General features: G+C 49.5%; 1 protein-coding gene across 1 annotated transcript in view; it reads right to left on the bottom strand.

The window, feature by feature from the left end:
• The window catches only part of GAB2 (GRB2 associated binding protein 2), a 92,563-nt gene that overhangs the window by 3,084 nt on the left and 66,142 nt on the right, over nucleotides 1–23,337 (bottom strand). The window contains exons 3-9 of the mRNA XM_086739713.1: nucleotides 11,342–11,582; nucleotides 7,314–7,900; nucleotides 6,156–6,250; nucleotides 5,154–5,436; nucleotides 4,007–4,097; nucleotides 1,864–1,966; nucleotides 921–1,046 (exon numbers count right to left, since the gene is read on the bottom strand). Of these exons, the coding sequence (XP_086595839.1) occupies nucleotides 921–1,046; nucleotides 1,864–1,966; nucleotides 4,007–4,097; nucleotides 5,154–5,436; nucleotides 6,156–6,250; nucleotides 7,314–7,900; nucleotides 11,342–11,582 (1,526 nt within the window). The remainder of the gene's footprint in view (nucleotides 1–920; nucleotides 1,047–1,863; nucleotides 1,967–4,006; nucleotides 4,098–5,153; nucleotides 5,437–6,155; nucleotides 6,251–7,313; nucleotides 7,901–11,341; nucleotides 11,583–23,337) is intronic.

Here is a 23,337-nt window from a genome sequence, read left to right as displayed (position 1 = left end):
AGCCAGTCTCTCCTTCCCCCTCCCAGTTTGCTCAGGGTGGCACTCAGCAGGACCTGCTTTTGGTCCCTCCCCAGCCTGCTCTGTCACCCCTTGTTATGCGGTCCTACTGGGGACCTCGTGAAATCTCCATCATCTGAGACTTTTAACCCTCATCTATCTTCTCTGAAGAGGTTTCCTTTGGATGTGGGGATGCTGTGAAGTTCTCCCTTGCCCTATTTTCCTATCATTCACGTTAAGATGGTCTTTGTTTCCCCAGGGTATGAATCTGGAGAAAAGCCACCAACATCTGGGTCTTTTAGAAGCTTTCCCTTCCATGTTTCCACATGACACCGGGCACAGGCATCTCATTCCCAACCCATCTTCTCCTCACAGCTCTTTGTCACCGGGCAATGGCTTGTGCAGCTCAACATAAGCTGACTTTTAAACATCAGTTTCACTTTTTGAAAGCAGTTTGTGCTTTTCTTGTCCAAATGGCACCCTTTAAAAGCTCCTGACTGGCAGGAGACAGGTACCCGGCATTTTCTGAATGAGCTCCTGACAGCATCTCAGGTGGAAAACCCAGGTCTGGTTTTGGAGGACCTGTTGTTCCAAAGGAGGAAAAAAAAAATCTGATTTTTTCCTGGGATACCCCCCTGAATATGCAATTTCCAGCAGAATTTCTGGTCTCACCAGCATCCCTGAACCCCTGCACATCCATGCTTCTGGTGACACTTCCAGCAAGGCTGCAGACATCCAAAAGAGACTGAGTCTGCCCCAGAATAAACATAGCGGCAGATCTGCAGGAAAATCCACGCCTCCGAGGCTACCGTGCCACTCACCAACACTGCCCAGGGTTTTGGACCATGCTGTTCCCTGTCTGCATAAAAAAAACCTTTCAAAACGCATCACATTTAATCAGAAGTTGATAAAATCCTCCGTACCTTTCTGTGTGGCCCTGGCGAGCTCGGCTGGAAGTCCAGGGCCAGATAATCCACGCTCCCCGAACTCTTTTTAGGCGCTGGGCTGTTGGTGCCACTAGGAACAGGAGAAGCAGAAATGGGGTTTTGCTAATGCAGGGAAGAGACAGGAGAGATAACGAGGATTAAAATGGGAAGAACGAGAAAAGGGAATTTACACATATCTGTCAGCAATATGCCTTGGTGGCACTTCTAAAAGAGGTCCCAGCCTGGATATTTGCTCACCTGCCTCTGTGACCAAGGTGTGTGGAACGGCTGAGTGACTACATATATATTTTATATTGTGCTAACAAATATTTCAAGCTCACGCTCTTGATTTTATTCACATGCCTGACATCAGACGTGGGCTTCAGCATTTCCCAAGGACCACACCTCATCCCAGACCAGCTCTGGGATCTTCACTAATCACAACCATGCTATACAGAGCACAGATTTCCACTACCCCCTTAGTTACATAGGCTCAAAAATATGCTCCAAGTCAGCAGCTTCATGACAAGAGACAAAATCCCCTCCCTGTAAGTGGTGCCGCTCCCTGATGCGGCTCTGATAGCCCCTGCCCTCCACACAAACATGATGTCAGCAGCTATCAGGGGAAAAAAAACCCTGAAAAAAATCAACTTAAATTAGGAAAATACACCCTGACAGCACATAGACTTTTTTATCCCCTCTTAATTCCTGGCAAAACAGTTGATATATGTTCCTGCTGTAATACACAGTTAAAACCCCAATGGGACTTGTCGTTTTAGGAACGAAAGCCGCTGTTTCGCGTACGTAGGGATGTACGTAAGGATGTACACCACACCGTGCTATCTGAGCACCTCCATGTCACGAGCTAGGAATGCGTTTGCAGAGCTGGGGAACATGTATGTCCTGCCAGGACCATGTGTCTTAGCTGTGGGGCCCTTACCATCGCCACGTAGTTCTCCTCGCTGTCTCCTGAGTCAGTGCTGGTGATGCTCTGGGAGGAGACGGGGCGACAGTACTGCAAAGAGCCGGTGTTGAAGCTCTGGCTGCAAGGACAAGGGTCAATGCGTTAATGACGGTTGCAAGTGCTGCTTGGCCTTTGTCAAGCAGGGATGGAAGAGGGAAGCACCCGATGCCTCCAAATGTTACGTGGGGAACATTTTTTTTGCTGAGGGTGGTGGAACACTGGCCCAGGTTGCCCAGAGAGGTGGCGGATGCCCCATCCCTGGAAACGTTCAAGGCCAGGTTGGATGAGGCTCTGAGCAACCTGATCTGGTTGGAGATGTCCCTGCTCCTGGCAGGGGGGTTGGACTGGATCGCCTTTAATGGTCCCCTCCAACCCAAACCATTCTATTACCATATTCAGATCTGGGGACTGGGAATGAAGAAGAGCTGGTGGCATTGAGGTTCTCCTAACCTGACCTTCCCATGGGTCAGAGAATCACTGGGTTTGGTCTTCTCATTTTTTACCTTCTAGGTCTTTTTAATAACACCTGGCTTGCTATGTACCCACAACTCTCCTGCTATCAGCTACATCAATCAGGCTCCACAAACTCTTTTATCTCACAGGAAATATTTAATTGTGGAGGATGCAGGGCCAGCCTCAGTGGGGCTTCTCACCTCCAGCCTCACCACAGACCAGCTCCAGGATTTGTTTACCATGCAGGGCCCTGTCCAAATGTTTTGCTGGAAAACAAAACCTCCAAGGCATCATCTTGCTTGCAATTGACCAAATCTGATTATACAGAATAACATAATGCAATCAGCGCCTGGCATTCAAGCTTGTGTCTTAAAAAGCTATTTGTTGCCTTGCAGTAAAGGCAGGGTCATATGATGAGCTGATAAGGGAAAAATCCATTAGCTTCTCCAGGGTCAGATGTCTTGTCAATCAAATCCCGCTCGCTGTTTCCTGGCGCGGTGATTTCAGCAGGCAGCGCTCGTGCCCCGCAGTCAGTCCCCGCACAATCCAATTTATTAGAGGAGTCACAGCAGCCAGGCTTTGCTCCTGCTCTTCGTTGGACAACATCAAACCACGAATTAGCAGCAGAACTGGAATCGTGCGAATCCTGTTATTTTTGGCCGGAAGACTTTGCTCTGAAATGCTCTGGTTTCGTTTTGCAGACTTCCTTCAGGCCAGGCTTCGCTTTCAAGGCAATCAAAACACAGCTCGGTCAGACCCTGCGAGCGTCACCCTGTGTTTGGAGACCACAGCGGGGTTTTTGGGGGAACAGATGGATGCAAAATCACGCCCCGTGCCCCCAGCTCAGCTGGGTCACAAGTCACGGTGGCCCACAGGTCCTGTGTCAGAGCCACAGCTCTGCGGGTCGTGTCAGATCCCAGAAACAGGAAATGTCTTCAAGGCATCTTAATTAGCTGCTCGGCTGCATGCTGGGCTTTCATGTGAAATCCCGACCTAAACAAATTCATCATCCTGCCACCGGCTGTGATGTGGGGAATACAACTCTGGCTCTCACACCACTTGACTAAGGTCATGAGGGGTCCAAGCGAAAGGTCCCTCTGCTTCGACGGCATTCAACCCAGGTCATAATTCTGGCCATGATGTGACCAAGGAAAACCCTGAGCCCCAAATTGCCATGGTGTGGCAGGATATTTTTGGAAAGAATTACTCCATAAACGCCCCTCTTCCCAGATAGCTCCTGCTGGTCCCTGATGGGGGTAGGGTGTTGGGCAAGGTGGACTTTCATCCGAGGGCAGATGTTTGCATGGCAGGACCCAGCTCTGCAGCTCCTGTTTCTAAAATTGACAAAGACCACAATGAGGGCTGAAGGGATCATCCAGATTTTGGGGAAATTTAGCTCTGCATCCAAACTCTGGGCTCACTTCTAGCTTGATTCAAGCTGGCCCACGAGAAATGCGACCCTTCAACAAAAGGAGACGGTGGGCCAGAAGAAACCTCTGCAGTGAGTGGAGGCAGAAGGGCAGCCGACCACCCCCCTTACACTCAGCCAGAGATGTTTAATCTATGGCAGAGGTGACAGCATGGCTACACGTGGACACCAGCAAGAGCGAGACCAGAGACCTGTTGCTGGAGCAAAGCAAGAATTCATACCCCGACCACTACTCACCTTGGCCTGGACCAGGATTTCGTGACTGGCGATTTGAAGGGAAGCTCGTCGATGACAGTGTTGTTCCTCAGGTCCAGTGGCGATGGCTTTGCTGGGGAGGGGAAAAGCCTTTATTCAGAGGCAGCAGATTCCTCCAATTCAGCATCCATGACTGGCATGAGACAGTCCCCAACAACTTGCTGTTTGCTTCCTGTTCTCTAGCCCTCCTTGCTGATGACAAATACCCCCAACCAAAATCTCTGCACTCATTTATGCCAGGACTGGGGGAAAACAGTGAATTTTCCCTCTGAATCACAGCCCCAGCGTGGATGGGTGGCCTCAAAAGGGCAATGTGCTTCCCAGGGAATGGAGATCTGCTAAAAATGCCTAAACATGAGCTGACAATGCATGCTTGCAGCTCAAAAAGCCAACGGCATCCTGAGCTGCATCAAGAGGAGCATGGGCAGCAGGTCGAGGGAGGTGATTCTGCCCCTCTACTCCGCTCTGGTGAGACCCCCCTGCAGCGCTGTGTCCAGCTCTGGAGCCTCCAGTATCAGAAGGACTTGGACCTGTTGGAATGGGTCCAGAGGAGGCCATGAAGATGATGAGAGGGCTGGAGCATCTCTTCTGTGAGGACAGGCTGAGAGAGCTGGGGCTGTTCAGCCTGGAGAAGAGGACGCTCTAGGGAGACCTTATAGTTGACTTCCAGTACCTAAAGGGGGCTGATAGGAAATTTAGCAGGGCCTGTTGTGAAAGGTCGAGGGGTAATGGTATTTAAAATAGAAGGAAGAAATTCAGTGTGGACATCAGGCAGATTTTTTTTTACACTGAGAATGGTGGAAGACTGACACAGGTTGCCCAGAGAGGTGGTGGATGCCCCATCCCTGGAAACGTTCAAGGCCAGGTTGGATGAGGCTCTGAGCAACCTGATCTGGTCAGGGATGTCCCTGCTCCTTGCAGGGGGGTTGAATTAGATGACCCTTGAGGGTCCCTTCCAACCCTAACCATTCTGTCATTCTAAGATCAGAAGGTCCGACTGTGCTGGAGGTAGCAAAGCATGATCCACATAGGACTCTACTGAGTGTACACAAGATGACAGATGTAGTCCAAAGTATTACAAGAATAGAAGGATTCCTGGAAAGATTTGCCCACAAACAACTGTTCTTACCTTTCCGGTCGGGTTTGAGGTTGCGATTGACTGGTGGGGGCTGGATTTCACTCAACCTTCTGTGGCACTGCGCCATGGCTCCTCCTTTATGCACGGGGAAGGTGGCTGAGGACAACCCCATCAGGTCAAAGTGATGTGGCCCAGGGCTCATGGGGATGTAGAGATTTTGGGCATTGTCGTTGGCTTTTTCGGTGTGGATCAGGGGTGAGGAACCGGGGTTCATGGGGACGTAGTTGTCCTCGGAGTCGGTGCTGTGGGAGCGGGCCACCGCTGCCTTGGCTTGCTGGGGGACAAGCAGGAAGACATGCTGTGAGCACCAGACACTGCTCAACCCCATCTCACTATAAACCCCTTCATCTCATCATCACTGAACACACACCTGAGGTGGGACCAGCTCTAAAATCTCAGCCCAGAGGGAAGGGCTGGTCTGTCCCCTCCTTGTCCATCAGTTTACAATGAGAGGGTCAACCTCCACTGTTTCCAAGGCATTGAAACATCCTGAGTTCAGGGAAAGGTCTTAACCACCCAGACTTGAGCTTCTTCTTATGATCAGAGTGAGCTGCAGAAGCATGCTTAACCTGGAAAGTAATTTTTCCCTGGGCTCTGACCATGACTAAAATGCAATATGAAAGGTTGCTTTAATGTCATTTCCAGCTCAGAAAACCTTAGAAAGTGCACAAAAGAGGCTGTTCTGGTAACATGTCAAAATTCAGCTCAGCAGCATCCCAAGCTTTGGAGAAGTCAAACTCCTGGGTGCTTTTTTTGGGTCAAAGCTCCAGGCAGATAAAGCTCTGTAAGAGGTGCTGGGTTAGGTGGTTGTCTCTCCATCTCCACCCTGCAGGCCACCACAATTTTAACTGAAATCAGTAATAAGCCCCTTATCTTCTTCACTTAACTCTGCAGGACTGGGCTGTGAGGTCCCACCTGGAACTGACTTGTCTCTGAACCCATAAGGTGCAAACGGTGCCTATAGCGTGGCGGCCGACACCAAGGCCAACTCACCAGGTAGGAGTTGTACCCATCGTTCATTGACTCGACTGAGTGCACAGCGCTGCCACCTCCATGCTGGGGGTATTCGTACGTCTCGCAAGAAGAAGCTGAAACACAATCACAAATGCACAACGTGTCCCAGTGCAAATGCTAATAAAAGGGGCCCCCGCAAACAAAATCCAGGTACTGGAGGGTGGTATCTGTTCTTAATGATTGAGATTCTGGTGAGAAGATGTGGTTTTTTAGCCCATCACGGACTCCCTGCTATGGTCCCTCCCAATTAGCATCTCTCTGATGTGTCAATACGACTGCACGTGCCACACGGACTTAACCTGGTTCTGTCAAAGCGCTGCAAAATCCCAAGGGTAAAGATGTCAGATAAGGTAGATCGTGGTGACAAAACTGGGTTAAGGAAGAGCTCTGTTACAGCTCGCTCAGCAGACGTAAGGGCCGGCAGCTTCCAGGGAAGGGAGGATGGGATGAGAATGGGATGCTAAGCTCTTAGACTGGTCTATCTACTGCTGAGCATGGGTCTGATCTCAGCCTAAATGTTGGTATTTAGTTAGGAGGAGATGGAAGAGGCATTTCAGGGAGCTGTGTGTATAATTTACAGTATGTTTTCTCTCCAATCATCTCTTCTAAGTTACTTTGCAACTATCTCATCCTAGGCACAAGGTTTGGAAAGGGCAAGCTCATCCATTGCCCATCCATGGCCAATGGGAAAAGCATTGCTGCTACACTGGGTGTGTTGGGTCTTGGGGATGTGCAAAATTATGTCCCTGACTGCTGAGCAAAACCAAGGTAGCTCCAGGCTGAAGTGCATTCTGATAATCCTGGTTATGAATTGAACTAAAATTCAGCTAAAAATGGCCCAAATCACCAAAATCTGGTGAAGCGCTGCATGGGCAAGTAGGTTTGGGGTTTTGGTTCAACGCACAAAACACCCAAGAGCCAGCTGAGCAGCTTGAGCGGGCAGAGCCCTAGGGATGCCTCTCCATGCTCATCACACACAAAAAGCACGGCCAGATTCTCACCAGGGAGACCTTCTTTGTGTTCGACCCCCTGTCTGACACCAACAGCCACCCCAGCCCTACCACAACCCAACGGGACTGCCCCATCCAAGGCTGCAAGGAGACAAAGCCACCCCCTGCTCCCCACTCCCAAATTCACCTCGGTGCAGCCTGCTGTTCTCCACCGCCGGCAGCGTGTTTCTCCGGGGAATGGTGGCTGCCATGGGGACCAGTCCTAAGCTTTCGCCGGGCTGGGGCCGCTGGGGTGGGCTGCCCCACCGTGGCTCTGTCTGCCCAGGTTTTGGGGGCCTTGGAGGTGGGGCGGCAGGTGAGTCGCTGGCAGCCACAGCCAGAGCATTGTGGTTCTTGTCCAGTGTAAATGTCCTGGGGATCTGGTAGACAGAGAGTGGTGTGGCAGGGATGTCATAGGAGTCTGTGGAGAGCTCCCCAAACTCCTTGCATAGGGTGTTGTTGGGGGTCTTGTAGGTGTAGACTTCCTCATTATCCGTTTCGGAGCTGGTGAGGCTCAACTTGGGGTGGGTGTAGGAACCAAAGGAGCGCGGGAGGTCGTACGCACTGTCCCTGAACTCTGAATTGTGCCGACTGGGTTTTGGCAGGCTGTAAAAGCCGTGGAGCTGCCCACCGACTCCATTCACGCAGTGCCCATTGCCCTGTGAGAGCTTCTGGACCGCTGTGTCGCTCCGCATGAAGAAGGCGGACCTCGTGGCTTGGGAGAAGCTGGCACTCCTGCAGAGGGAGGGAAGAACAGGACTGAGATGCGGGGAGAGCTGGTCCCAGGGTGCACTGAGCTCTGCTATCTCCATTTGTCACCTTCTTGACATGCATTGCCCAGTCCTAGGGTGACACGAACATCTCAGACCTGTCCAAATCTGCCCACAACCCATTTTGTCCTGAAACACCTTCAAAATGACCCCCTCGTGGGGTGGGAGATATGTTTACCCGGCTCCATGGTGGGGCTGTGGGCAGGAAGAATTCAGACATAAAATGCTCCAAATAGGCAATTTTCACACCAGCTGACACTGACCCAAGACATGGCTGCAAAGAGCCACCCCATCAGCATGGCCATCACCTGTTGGCCACGTGTCTGCAGTGCAGGACGGGAGGCTTTTCTCCCCTCTGCCTTGTTTGAGAGGGACTGGAAAAATTCCCGACAGGGATTATTTTAAAGCCTCCAACCACACTGCCACCCTTCCCCCTTGCAGGCCAAACCCTGGGGAAGTGAGGACACTCCTTAGCTGGGATTTGGGATTTGCAGCCCCGATCCCAGCTGCAGGTAGGTAGCAATGAACCTCAGGGCTGAATTCAGGTTTATAAAAGCCTTTGAGTCCTCCAGGGTGAGTGGGGCAGCACGGTCATTAGATTCATGTCTTGCTAATGACTCCTTGGTTGGTATTGTGGTCATGCTTGGGAACACCAGCCAGGACAGAGGGCAAGCACGGGAGAGACCTCGGTCCTCTAAAGACTTCTCATTACCCACCGCGCCCCTGCTGATTCCCTCCAAGGTGTTTTATCTCCTTTTTTTTATCCCTCCTGCTTCTTTCTCTTTCAGTGCTCCAACGTTGCAGAAGATGATGGGCCCCACAGCCTTGGCTTTCTGCAACCCTAACCCCAGCAGATGACATTTTTCTCAAGCCAGGGGATGCTTGAGTTGGTCACTTGGAGTTTTCTCTCCCTCTGCCTCAACCCCTATCCCACAAGACTTGGGGAATTGTGAGCACAGCCGTGGAAACTCTGGGATATGAGGGTGAGACACAGCAGAGCCAAACGTGGGTGATGACGATGCCTTCCTCCAAGCCACCTGAAGCAGCGTGGAAGAAGAAAATACAGCAAAACCCCAAAAAGGGTTACCCTGCCATGGAGAGCTACTGCATACACACCAGGAGAAGGTGATAGGTAGCCTTGGGCTGGGTCTTTTTAAATGGTTATGGAGAGGAGGTTTCCAGTTGTGGCAAATTACTGAGGAAGTGGCAACCCTATGGGAGAAGCTGGGAGATGCTGGTTTCCACCGTGCCGGTGCGGTTCATGCTCTGCAGGCACAACAGGGACTCTGTTTCATGGAGCCAGCACGAGATGGCGCTCAGAAATAGGGCTTATTTGGGAAAAAAAAAAACAGTGATGCTGTGATGTGACAAATGAACCCCTGCCGCTTTTGGAGCTTAGTCCATCCCAGCGACATTTGGGCTCTGGCAGGGTCCTTTCGGCTGAGGAACTGAAGCATCTCATGGGTTAATTATTCAGCATAGCCCACCAATTAGCTATTATTACCCTCATTTTATGGATGAGTAAAGTAAGAGCTCCGGAGCTGAAAGGAGAGGGATTCCCAGCAGTCCTGCAGCCTGGCCCCCTGCACTGGGCATCGATCAGGGCAATTATTTCTGGTCCAGTTGCAGAAGTTGCCACTGGCCAGTTTGTCCCTGCCCACCAAAGCATCAGTGCTTGCTCCATCCTCCTGTGGGTCCCAGCCGTGCTCGGGCTCTCAGAGGGTGGCTTTTAGGTGTCCTCACAGCTGGAGCGTCAGACAGCCTTTTTTTTAAACACTCTTCCATTAATTCCATCTGAAATTAATTTTTTTTGAGCCATTTTCTGTTGTTTTTTGGGTAGGGAGAGGCAGCTGCAGCAGGAAAGCCCAATGGACGCCGCAGCCTGGGCTCTGCTCTCACCCCACGCCAGCTGGGCTCCGACTGCCTCCTCCCTCTCTCCTTCCTCGCCGCTCTCCGAGCCAAAACTCTTCACGCCAAAAAAAAAAAAACCCTCCTTGCTATTTAAGGCAACTGGCTGGGTCCAGAGGCGGAGAGCACACCACCCTGCACGCCATGGGCTGCCGCGAAGCCCAGCCAACTCTGGGCTACAGCGGGGATGAACGGCAGAGCGGTGCAAAGCCTGCCCATCCCTCTGGTTGCGTTTTTTTTTCTGGTTAAAGGGAGGAATTAAGGCCCCATCTGCAGGATCAAAGAATGGTTGAGGTTAGAAGGGACCTCTGAAGGTCACTTGGTCCAACACCTTTGCTCAAGCAGGGTCATGCAGAGCCAGTTGCCCAGGACTGTGTTCAGACAGTTTTAGAATATCTTCAAGGATGGAGACTCCAAAACCCCTCTGGGCAATCTGTGCCAGTGCTCAGTCACCTTCACACTGAAAAAGTATTTCCTGATGTTCAGAGGGAACCTCCAGTGTTTCAGTTTGTGCCTGTTGCCTCTGGTTCTAGCACCACTGAAGAGTCTGGCTCCATCTTCTTTGCACCCTTCCTTCAGGTATTTATGTACATTGATGAGATCCCCCTGAGCCTTCTCTTCTCTAGGTGGAACAGTCCCAGATCTCTCAGTCTTTCCTCTTAGGAGAGATGCTCCAGTCCTCTCAGCATCTTCATGGCCCTTTGCTGCACTCTCGCCAGGATGTCCAGGTCTCTTTGGTACTGCGGAGCCCAGCACTGGACCCAGCACTTCAGATGTGGCCTCACCAGCATTGAGTAGAGGGGAAGGATCACTTCCCTCGACCTGCTGGCAATACTTTGTCTAATGCAGTTCAAGATACCATCCGCCTTCTTGGCTGCAAGGACCCATTGCCTTCTTGTGTTCAATCTGGTGTCCACCAGGACCTCCAGGTCCTTTTCTGCCAAAATGCTTTCCATCTGGATTGTCCCCAGCATACAGAGCTGCTGGGGTTGTTCCTCCCCAGGTGCGGGATTTCACACTTCTTGTTGAACTTCATGAGGTTCCCGCTGGCCCATTTCTCCAGCCTGTCAAGGTCCCTGTGGTGTATCAGCAAGACCCTCTGGCCTATCAGCCACTCCTCCTAGTTTAGAGTTACCAGCAAACTGGCTGAGGGTTCACTCTGACCCATCATCCAGATCATTAATGAAGATGTTAAACAGGACTGGGCCCAGTATTGACCCCTGGGGTACACCGCTAGTGACTGGCCTCCAAGTAGACCTTGTGCTATTGATCACCACCCTCTGGGGCCCAGCCATTCAGCCAGTTTTTAACACAAAAAGCCAGGAAAGCCTGTCATTGCTCCGACCTCCTCCTCCCCATTGCAATGAGACAAGACCATCACTCAGGGCTTTCTCCAGCTGGGTTTTGCAGACCTCCAAGGATGGAGGTGGGTTGACCCACTCACCCCCAGCCCTCCCTCCGCTGTCCCTGATGTTTGCTCCCAGGTAGGCTACAATACCTTGCATTTTCTGACTTTCTGCTCATACACTGGTGGAGGAAAAGGTAATCCTGGGGGGCACTGGCAGACAGGGTGCTCTGGAGGTGGCTGGTGGGCGAGTCGAAGGTGAACAGGGTGGGCTGGCTGGAGTGAGACGGTGCTGAGGACTTGCGCTCTCGCAGCAGGTGGTGGCTGGCACCGCTGAGCTCTGCCGGGGAGGACCGTGGCGCGTGGTTCATGGAGGTGATGCTCCTCAGGGTATCTGTGAAGGGAAAAATCACACCGGTGAGCGGTGAGATGCAGCGACCCCACATACTGTGTTCCCAGGATTTTCCTTACTGAAATGCTCCGGGATTTATGGAAGATGGTGTGGTTTGCTTAAGGCAAAGGATGCACTCAGCAGCAGGCTCCTCTACTTGGAGCACAGGCAACAATAGGTACCATGTAGGGAAATAAATATTTTATCATATTTTATCGTAATTTTATCACATGCTTAGTAGCTTGCAGAGATGTCTGGGGGATGTCAGCCCCATTCACAGGGAGCTCAGTGGGTTGTTGAAACCTGGTTTAAAAGGAGAAGGAAGAACAGACCTTTTACACTGCAGTTTCTGCTTTTGCCTTTTCTTAGAGACCTTTTGTAGGAGGCTTTAGAGATGTGATTTAAGTCATCCCCATCCCTCTGTGTAAGGGCACCACTGCTATCCTTTCACAGTTGGGTAAACTGAGGCACAGGACAGGAATGTGGATGGACATAATAACAGCAGAAATGAAAAATATTCTCATGTTCCCCAATTCTCTATTAATTTTGTGCCCTCAGAAGAGTTCCTGCTATTTTCTGCTAGTAAATGGGATGCAGACCCAAGACATGACTCCCCGTGCCTTTTCCTCTTGCTCAAGGAGAAATATCTTTAAAATATTAAATTGATTTCAACAGAGAACATCCAAGAGGTCAGGAATAATTGCCTGGCTACTCCAGTCCTCTAATAAATGTGCTGCAAGAATTGAACGAGGAACAAATTCTAACAGCCAAGCTGCAAACCCCCATTTAAAAAAAAAAAAACAAACGACAAAATAAACCAAAACCAAACCCCCAGAAAACCCACAAGCTGCAGAATATTTTGGGAAGGCTGATCCACCTCTGGCTGCAAAGACCATACTGAAGACCATGCATGTTCCTCCTGTCATCCATGCACTCCTGCACTCTTTCCCTGGGTAAAGCCACCCATTTTCTGGCCACCAGTGATTTAGGGATTGCTCCCAGTTTTTCCCCAAGATGATGTCCACCTGCTTCTCAAATTTTACTTCAGACACCCATAAGGGAACCTGCTCCAAAATAAGGATGAAGGGGTTTTTATAGCCCCCATTTTTTAATATTACCCCATCCCTGGAAATATTTGCTCCTTTCCTGGAAACATTCCAGGCCAGGTTGGCCGGGGCTCTGAGCAACCTGATGTGGTTGGAGATGTCCCTGCTCCTTGCAGGGGGGTTGGACTGTGTGGGCTTTGAAGGTCCCTTCCAATCCAAACCATTCTATGATTCTATGATGCTATAGATTTCCAACCTCTTTTTTCCTTTCCTTCCCTCAAATCCCAGATCCTACCAGATATTTTGGGTCTGACTCTCTTAACGCTGCAAAGAAATGAGTTTTCTGTGAAATGGCTGTCGTGGTTGGGACAAGGAGATGCTCTGCAGGGGTGATTTTTCACTGACTTCTGAATCGTGTCAAGATACAGAATCGATCTGTCTGCCGCTCATTCACCGCTGCTACATTTTTTTCCCGGCGTTACTGCAAACTTCACCCAATGCAGAAAAAGTACATTAATAAAAGCCAAAGAGCCTGGCTCGACTCTGTTGTTTGGCTTGTGCTAAACACAGAAAGGATCAATATTTAACATTGACATTAATGGTGGGGGATGAGAGCTTAAAACTCTGATTCCTGTCTTCTTTGCATGAGCGTTAAAGATCCCTCGGTGCTTTTCATGGGAGTAAATGGCCGTCTCGGTGTCCTTGCACAAAACAGTGCCTTGACCCTCATTCTTATTAAATATTTATCCTGTAGCAGTGCAGACTGATTCCCCATTGGAAAAAGGAGTCTTGAGAGCTTGGTGAGTCTCAAAACTTAGTCCCAAACCAAGTGCTTTGAGGTCAACCAGCATGGTAGAGCCCATACCCACTTCGCTATCAAAACCAGGGGGGGCTGCATCCAAAGTGCCTCTCAGGAACAGCCCTCCAGGTCTTGCTACCTCCTGAATCACGGCCAGGAATTGCCCATAACATTGGGCTTTGGTCAAGACTCTTCCAAGGACAGTGTGAGGATGGCGTGTTATTGTTGTGTCCCCATCTCAACATGAAGTTTGCCTCTGTGGACAGCGGTGAGCTACACTGAGTTGGGGTGCCTGTGCCCTGAGCGGTTCTCCAAATACTATCCCTGCAAGCTCTGCACTTGCCATTGCATGGAAAAACCATGGCAGGCCAAAATACACCCCAGAGTTAGAAATTACACTGATTTATTTGTGGTGGCACAGCCTAAGGTGAGAGCTGGGGCTTCATGGAGGAGATGATCCCCAGCATCACACCGGGGCGCAGCAAATTCAAATCACAACCCTTTGATGAATCCCATACTGCCAAGAGATCCTCATCTTTTCCCAAAAATCAATCTGATTTGGGGAAATCGGAGAGCACGGTGCAAAAGACACACTCATTGAAAGCAGGATGAATTACTCTGTGGCTACTCAGGCTGCATAAAAGAGAAGGGGGGACGAACGCGAGCAGGCGGCAACGCCTGGTAAAAAGCATGCTGCTTCCCCGGGGAAAGCCGTTCCATTGACATCTACATTGATTTTCAAAATGAATTCCCAGCTCTCTTCCCACAGCCACCCGGCCACTGAGAGCATTAGCGGGAACGAATTCAGGACTGGCGTCCTCCATTAGGTCTGTGAGATGAACTCCGTAATAGCAGGTGAGAGATGGATTGCTCCGTGGGGCTGGAAGGGTATTGCAAGGGCTGGGAAGATAAATCCTCTGGCTGCAGAAGGGGACTGCCAAGATTGGTCTGTGTTTTTTATGTTGTGGGGTTTTTTTTTTGCACTAGGAAAAAGGGCAGCTCGTGCACTCAGGTCACACACTGATGACGGGTCCTGCTGGAAGGCAGAAAAGGAGGCAAGAAAGGAAATTGAGGCAGAAAAATAGTATTTGATGACTTGTACGTGCTAAAGGGAAAAGTCAAGGCATTTGTGCTCTCACGTTGGCCTGAAACGGAGAGAGGTGCCCAAGAGGATAAGGCATACAGTGTGAATTACGAGCCAGAGGTCCCAAAGCCATTTCAACTTGCCATGCCGCAGTGCCCACCTCCCCAGTGATGAGGTCCAACACTCCTTTCGTGTCCACGCAGGGCATTTAGTGAATAACCTCCAGGGGGTCCCATCTGGATATCTCCAGGCATTGGTTCCACCCGCATCGTGACCAAAGACGCTCAACTCAATCTGACCATGAGCGAAAAAGAATGATGCTTCTCCATCCCGCATGGCCATCTGCCTTTGGGCCATGGATGAACCCGTGGCCCTCCTTTATTTAACAGTGTAGATGTAGCCTTCAAATCCCTTGGCTTTATGTTGAGATCTTGAGTTTATGTTGAGGGAATGTATCAAATACAGCCAAGGAGGGATAAGTTCCAGTTCCAGTTCCTCTTGCCATTCCCAGGGGAGCAGAGTTAAGGTTATGTAGGGGGGCCATGTGGGAAGTGTCATCTTAACCCCACATTTCCTGGCCGATTCTGCTCCGAGTTCAGGGAATTGGACTCTCACGATCTGGAAAAGGCAGCGTTGGACATCCACAACTTAAAATTCGATGTCAGCAGCATGACTCGCATGCATACATCTCGCTGGGCTCGTGCTACAGCTGTTGTGCTGGTCCTTGAGAGAAAGTGAGCCAGAGGCTTGGCGGGGATGAGCCAGCACAGTCCTGCAAAATCCCATGGTGCCAGGTGGGCTTCGGTTGACCGAAGGCTTGACACTCACTGGTCCAGGTTAAGATGTGCCTTTATAGCCATGTGTTTCAGCAAAGGGGGAAAAAATCTCCTTGTGACTCCATCCCTGAAGCAAAAATACACAACTGCGAGCACGGCCGGCAATGGGACGGTCTAGGCTGGGAGCCAGGAATTTTTTATGAATGTTTTCAATCCCCCAAAGCGGTATTTTCCTCCTTGCTGACAGCTCTGAATTCCCTCACTCAGAGCGCTCCGCTATTGCTGTGTGCACACAGCTTCACACAATGTTCCTGGGTTCATCCGAGTGAAATAATTACTCAACTTCCTTCAGAAATTGTTGCTCAGAAGAAGCCTTTTCCCCTGGAGCCGTGATGTCATCTTTCCCCACCTGAAGGCAGAGGCTGGGACTACAACTCCCTGTATCCCATGGAATTGAAATGATGCCCCTGGGAAGTCGGTGGTTTTGGAATGTAGGTAAATTCCTTTGCTCCTGTCGATGGTCACAGCAACGATGCCAGGTTTGCTTGGCATCCCTGAGTGGCATGAAATTCCCCGTGATGCCCACACTGTGCTGGCAAGGCTGAGCTGGTCCAAGGGGCCTCCCACATAAGGGCTCCTCAGATCCACCCTGGCAAATAAGGCCACAAAACGCCTCGGACCGCGGTGCTGACTTCATACTGGTTAAAACTTACGGCCGATTAGATTTTTATTTTTCAGGAGGGGATAGTAGAAATCTACTAGAAATAATCCCTAGGAGGGCATGGGGCAGAGCATACTCATGCACTATCATCCTCCCTATTCTTTAAAGTCGCTCCATCATTTATTGGCAAAAAAAGGGGGAACCTTCTCCCGTGGGAATCTACCTGCACCTCTGCCTTTGCTGCCAACTCACTCCTTGAGCACAAATTAAAAAAAATAATTAAAAAAAGACAAACAACCCTACCAAAACAAGCCCTCCACATGCTTCTCCTGGCAGGGAGAGAGCAAAAAACACATCCGATGGATGAGTCACCATGCCACCACGCTGCCAGGAGGCCCTGGGATCCCACAAGGATGAGCGCAGCAACTGAGGAAGGTTTATTTACTGAGCTTTCCCTATCACCTCTGAGTTGGACGGCATTTGGAAAAGCTATTGTCAGTCTGAGGACTTCTTGGCAGGTTGCCCGTTAAAGGTTTCCTCCATCAGGGTAGTGGGAAAGGGCATCTGGTTTGGATAATTTCCCCTCTTTGGTTTCCAGTAAGGTAGGGAGTTCCATGCAAGGACATGGGTACAGATATTTGGCACAAAAATTTGCCACTGCCCCAATTTTGGGTGCCAAGCAGGGGGAGTGTAGCTCCCTAAAAGTGAGGATGGGGCAAGGTGGGATTCACCACAGCTGCATCCTCCACTGCAGAGAAGCTGAAGGGGGGGGACGGGGACAAAAGTGATACCAGGCTTTTGAGAAACTGGTCAGGACACCCTGACCAAGAGAAAGGAGGAGCATCACCGCTTTATGAACAAGGATCTACCGCACAGAGGGCTAAGGGCATGGTTTCTATTACCCAATTTCAGCTATCTAAATTGTACACAGCCTAAGCTAGTCCCCTTAGGTTTCCTCGATCAACAACAGTGAAATTCCCCAATTATTTAAGCTTCCAACACAGGATGGGGAGAATTACTCAAGAAAGAGTTGCTGGGAGAGACAGTGAGGCAATGAGTGGCAATAAATAGCATTGTCTCTGCCCATTAGTGTCAGTGCTCTGCTTGCATTTATGTGAAACAACTGAAAAATAGTGGTAACGTAAGGAGCGTTTGCCTTGGAGAAGCATGGGAACCAGGGGAAAACATCAGAGCGCTGAAGAGTGAGTAAGCGAGAAGAGAGGGAAAGGAGCCAAGTCAGATCATCCTGACCTCAAAGCATTGTATATCTCAGTTATTTTAACAGCAATCAATTCTTTGAAGGACGAAGGGGCAGAAGGGAGAGAGACTGCAACAGAAATGATGTGATGCAACCTGGAGAACACAGGTTTGCTTCCGTGAGACGAGGCTGTGCCCAAATTCCCATCCCTGTCCTGGGAAACATCTCTTGGTGGCAGTGACCCAGCTCTGTATCCTATCGGCAAGCCCCGCACACGGTGGCTACCCTTCAAAGAGCAAATCTTCGTTGTGGAGCTCAACCTTCCATGTCAATATTTGGAGGTCTAACATTTGGCCAGACGGGGCTGCCTGCCGTGCACCTATTTATTTTTGTTATAAGGGCTTCGGCGCTGGAGATAAAAGCAAACGAACGGGGATGCTCACAGCCCTGGCTGACGCGCAACCTTGAGCATCCCACCTGGGACATCCTTATCTGAGAGCCCCGGAGTGGGACAATGACCTCCAGCTGGAGATGAAGGACAATCCCAGAGCAGCAGCGTGGGCTGGGACAGGCTTCATTTGTTCCGCAGAACCAAACTCGTCTCCAGCCCTCTGCGTCATGAATCATCATCTCTGACACTGCAAAACCAATTTGCTACGGGATTAAATGCTTCTTAAAAAAAAAAAAAAAAAAGAAAGAAAAAAAAGGCTGGAACAGGGGAAAAGGGCAAAGATGCCGGACTGTAACTGTACAAAACACAATGTGGTCTCAAGGAGGGTATTTTTACCTTTTTCAGGGTAGGGATAAGGTGGCAAAAACAAGGCGATGGGGATGTGCAAAATTATCTGCTTTCTGTCTGTGGATGGCACGGTGGGATTCCTGCAGATGCCAGGGGCATCCTTGGCAAATCTACCGGGAGGTACAAGAAGTCTGTGGAGCCCAGTGCTGCGGGACAAGGCTGAAGCTGTTGCAGGCTAGGAGTTATTGAAAGAGATGACACATTTCTATCAGAAAAGGGGTTTTTCCCCCTCATGACGGCCCAGCATCAAAGCAGCTTTCTCACTGTGTGAAACAAAGCTACAGCATCCTGTTTTGGAGGATCACATTGGTAACTATTATTGGTTATTATTATTTATGATGATGATGATGATTAGTGATTTTGGCATTTCCTAACAGGGCTTTTCCTTGGACATCACGCCAATGCAGTCTCACCCAATGCCATGGTCCAACATGCCACCAACGAGCAGGGTGAAAGCCCGGAAGCTGGTGCACCATCGACTTTGCACCCCCTAGCCCAGGAAAAACTTGCTTTTAGGTCCTGAACAAATTTCTTCTCGTCCTCCTTATTGTTCACTGTGAGCAGTATGTGGGTGCCTTTCCTTGCTTCAGCAGACATGGGTGCACGCCTCATTTAGCAGGGATGGAGAGGTAGAAAGGATGAATCCCAGCCTCATCCCAGCCAGGGCTTCTCAACCGCTCACTTTAAATTTTATAACCCTTTTTATGGCGACAGGAGCATAGGTCTTTAACGCTCCAGGAGAGCAAAGGAAAACTTTCGCTAGGAGGAAATGTGAACTCATTTTACTTGTGCATGATTTAGTACCATTTCTATTCAAGGGAGCACACGAAAGGCCCAAATATTTGCACTTTGTATTATAGAAGAACTGCCATTCCTGACTCTTTACAGAAGTAATTTATTTCGGTCTCTCCTTACCTTGGGGGAGAAACATTATAACTCCCTGTTTGCTGGGGAGTCAATAAAACAGCAGCGCTGTTAAGGTTCTGCTTCGCCATCGCTCAGCAAGGCAGCGATGGGGAAAGGAAGAGGATCCCCAGATTTCTCCTCTTGGAGCTTTTGCACCCATGCAAGGGACCAAACCGCAGGAGTTTGGCCCTGTTTTTCTCTCCTCTGTCTGGAATTAATGTTATTTTTGGCTCCCCCTGTGGTATTTTAGCCAATAGGTTAAAAGGAAAGGGAGGTGGGTGCTGCACAGGGGGTAAGGGAGAAGATGGGGACAGGGGGTTGTGGTAGAGCCCAAAATTTTTCAGGTGAGCCTGATGTGCTCAGATGGGGCAATGTCAGCCGCATCGACTGCAAAAGCCGAAAGAGGAGACAAAAGAAGTCATTAACCCTCACGGCCGCAATACCACGTCCCTGAACTGGTGAGCAAAGCGGCCCAGGGGTCAGTGTGAGCAGGGGTCAGTTCCTCTCCAGAGAACATCCCTTAGGGATGGACACTCACAAAAAAAAAAAAAAATTGGCTTGTTTTATTTCTTGCTGGAAGTTCAGCTCTCCCTTTTCCATCTCTTCAGCCTTTACTCTCAAAATATGCCTCTCTGCAAAGGATTTCCATGCCATTTTTTTTTTTCCTTTCGGGGTATGGGCACACCCTGTCCACATGCTAGAATAATCTAAAGAAGTCCTGAAGGCAAAACCATTGCTAAGATGTTGAGGGTAAAATGCAAGAAGAAAAATCTCTGCAAGTGATGGGAAGATTGTACCTTGCACAGCTGCTCTTTAGCTGGGCTCTGCCACACCAGCGCTCCAGCAAAAACACAAACAGCTCAAAAAGCCGTCTTGGATCTCTCTATCCATCACTAAAAACCTGAGTCCTGCCCATTAGGCTTAGCAGTGCTCAGTGGAAGCAGAGAAAGAAAAGGTCCCTTCCACGGAGCTATTCTCGTTGCTGTGAGGTTAAAAATGCCTGTGACCCCCAAAGCTTTATGCATTCAGAAATTGTGAGTTCACCTGCAGTAAAGGTCTTCGGCATTGGCTAAAACCTGAACGTTTTTCTCTTCCTCTTCTTTTTAAGATGCAATGACGGCAAAAAGGACTTGGAATTTATTCCCTACACATCGCCATAATCAAATAATATGCTAATGCTATTAGCATGGGACCTTGCATCGCAAATGACTTAGAAACATATTCTCTTTCAAAATACTAGAGTTTCATTTAAATCAGTCTCCACAGCAACCAGAAATGAACTGGAATAATGTCGGGTGAAAATCTTCATGGCTGGGCATGGCGAATGAGGAATTTCACAGTGGGGATTGAAGGGAGAGCCATGAACTTGGCTTGAGCCCACCACGGTTGGTGGGCTTGTGCCAGTCATCTTCTACCCAATCAATTATCAGCTGTGATAACAAACACAAGGACAAAAAGAACCTGCGTGTCCAGGAGGACCTCAAAGCATCTTGATGGAAAAAAAAAGGTGAGTAGACATAAGGTTCATGTAGATGTGAAGCGTGAGGAGGTTTTCTTGGTCGTCCTCCCCTTAAGTACTTTCTAAGTGGCCCCAGGGGAGAACCATGTGATGACTGGTTTCATTCATGCTAAATCAGTTCTCATCTGTTGAGCTCAAACCTGGCTATTTGCAAATGTCCCAAGGGAACATAGCTCCTGATCATGGGCCAGATTCCCATCTCTTAAGGTTGAACAAGCACAGACCAGGAATAAGGTGCTTGCTGCTGATTTCCCTCCGTTAAAAGAAGAGATGCTGCTCCTTCCTTCACCTCCTCTGCGCTGCTCACAAGCTCACCACGATGGGCACTGTCTCCCATGAGGATCTAGGATGGGAAGGACCTGCAGCATCCTCTGGACAGTGCCCTCACCAGCTGATCGCATGGTTTCGTCGCACTGAAAACACTCCCCAAACCCATTTGAAAATGAGCTGAGCTTTGCAATGCCATGGCTGGAAAGCTGTTAGTTAGAAACCAGCTTTAATTTCCCCTGAAAATGTTTTCTCAGCCGTTCAACTCATCTTCCCTGCACTTGTTTCGCTCTGCGGTCACCATTACGTCAACGGGCATGGTGCAATCCTGATCTCGGCTGGGGCTTCTCAGCATTCCCCCAATAAAATGAGTATTAGCAATGCGGCCCACAAAAATGTTTTTGAATGCAATCTCAGAAAGTGGAAGATGTCTTGCTTGAGAACAGCTGAAATTTCAGGCAATGAAAACAGCCCCAACCAGTCTCTTGGTTCTGTTTGTAATTATCTGGGCTCCGGTGGGTGTTAAAACATCTGTACTGGTTTGGCAGGGACTGGGGAGTGCGGCTTGTGCCAAAGGCAAGAGCTAGCGTGGGCTGAAAGCAGCGTTGCAATACGTTAGCGTGGTATTCGCGCCCAGAAACACAAGGCTGGCAACCTCTCCTGCAAGTACTTTTGGGTTGGGGTCAGCCCCAGCCCTGTCCCTGTCCCCACATCCCCCATCCACCATGACTCAAAGCCCTCTGGGACCATCTCAAGGAAAAGCTGGAGGTGGTTAAAGGAGACGCAAGGTTGGTTGGAGTCCTGAAGCCTGCTGGGTTTAACATCCTGTTGGACTTTGGTTGCCATCAGTTCAGCTCCACGTTACGCTCCTGCATTTCTTAGCTCTGTGCACAACTGTTTCCACCTGGACACCCTCCATCTCCCCATCACGTCTGGCCTTGGGCAAGCAAACCCCTCCCTGATGGATATTTCTGCTCTAGAGCAGTGGGGCAAGCTTCCAGAATGGATGTTGCTATTTGAACTTTGCGCACTAAAGCACAGGCTGGTTGTGTGGTTATTTTTAACACACAGCAGCAGCAGGGCTGGGCTTAGTGGGGCAATGGAGTGTAATGCAGAGCATGGTCCTCAGGAGACTCAGGCAAGGCAGATTTATCACAGTCTCCTTGAAGTTGATATTTTTGGATTTTGGCGTTCCCCATCTCCTGACTAAGGAACAAAACATCCTCCAGCATCTGAAGACCCGAGCAAATCCTCTCTCCCCTAATGCTCTCTCATGGGTTGGGAACCATCCCATGGGGCTTATTTAGCAGGTCCTCACCCTCCTCTACGTCACTCAGACACGGTGAGCCCATCCTTAAAACCCTGAAGAGCCTGATTGCGTTATCACCCTTGCGGCTCTGCCCATCCTTGCATACGTCACAGATGGTACCGGCACCCAGACCAAAATCCGCATCCTCTCGCCCGGTCTATTGCCCATGCTTCACGCTTGGCTTAGGGCCAGCTGAAAATGTTCTGACATCCTCCAGCTGGAAAATGCCATTTAATCAAAATAGGAGCTTGCCAAGGGATCGCTTGCAGCCAGAAATTACAAGAAATCTTTAGAGGATAAAAGTGAATTTTAAGTAAAAGGGGAGAAGGTCAAGGTGTTTCAATTCATCCTCAGCAGAATGGATAATTTTTTTGGGAGTGGGTTGCCCTCCTTTGACCGAAGACCATCATTACGCGCTTTTGAGATGTGAAAGCACGATTCTGAGTGAAACTCTTGACTTTCTTTTTTCTGAAATTCATTCAAATTCAGAATGAAAAGGTGCGAATCAAAATCAATGCTGAAAGCAGATGAAAATGAATACCAGTGAGAGCCAAAATGAACATGCTGAATTTTTACCACCACTGAAGCGCAGTTTGTGATGGGCTCGTCACCCACTCAGCATTCCCCCAGCATCAGCTTGCTCAGACTCCATAGGTGCCACTTCTGAGAACTCTTCCTTCCTCACAGGAATGGGATTTTTTTTTTTAAATTACCTAGATGACCTATGTCTGAACTTGGCCCATTTGGCTGCCGAAACAGATCTGGATGAGATCCAACACAAAGTGACCCTCTCATCACTGTCTCAGAGTCCTTCAGCCATGGGATGAAAAGTGGTTTGGTGACAAATACGCAGCGCACTGGAGCCATTTCTCTCTGCAGATGCTGCGAGGAACAAGCCATGATATAATGGATTTTGGGTACGACCACAGGAATCCCGGAATTACCAGGACCAGACTGGATCAGAAGCCAGCCTGCTCCAGCTTTTCATTTCCAAATGCTTTGAAGACAGCTGAGAACTTCACAGGGATCACTCATGCAGCAATGCACCCACAGGGCAAACTGATTTGTGCCTCACTTCATCATTTATAAACATTATTAAAACAAATATTTTGACTTATCTAACACAACTGTGGCCATTCTTGCGCTCATAGCAGTATTAATTCTTTAAGCCACTTTATCTGTAAAACAAACCGCTCTGTGTCATACAGGTCTGTGAAGACAGGGTTGGTCTTTCCTTCAAATTGCACAAGGAGACACCAGACAGTAGCATCTGTTCTCATTACTGAGATATGTTGATGATTTTTTTTTTTTTACTGCAAGAAGCACTGGTTGTCCAGGGCTAGGACATCACAGACTTATCTGTGTAAAAATACTAGCGACAGGCATGGAACAGG

Source organism: Chlamydotis macqueenii, chromosome 1, assembly GCF_036417535.1.
Source record: "Chlamydotis macqueenii isolate bChlMac1 chromosome 1, bChlMac1.mat, whole genome shotgun sequence".
Lineage (NCBI taxonomy): Eukaryota > Metazoa > Chordata > Aves > Otidiformes > Otididae > Chlamydotis > Chlamydotis macqueenii.
The sequence above is the reverse complement of the archived record's forward strand: the minus strand, read 5'-3'. Positions and strand labels throughout refer to the sequence as shown.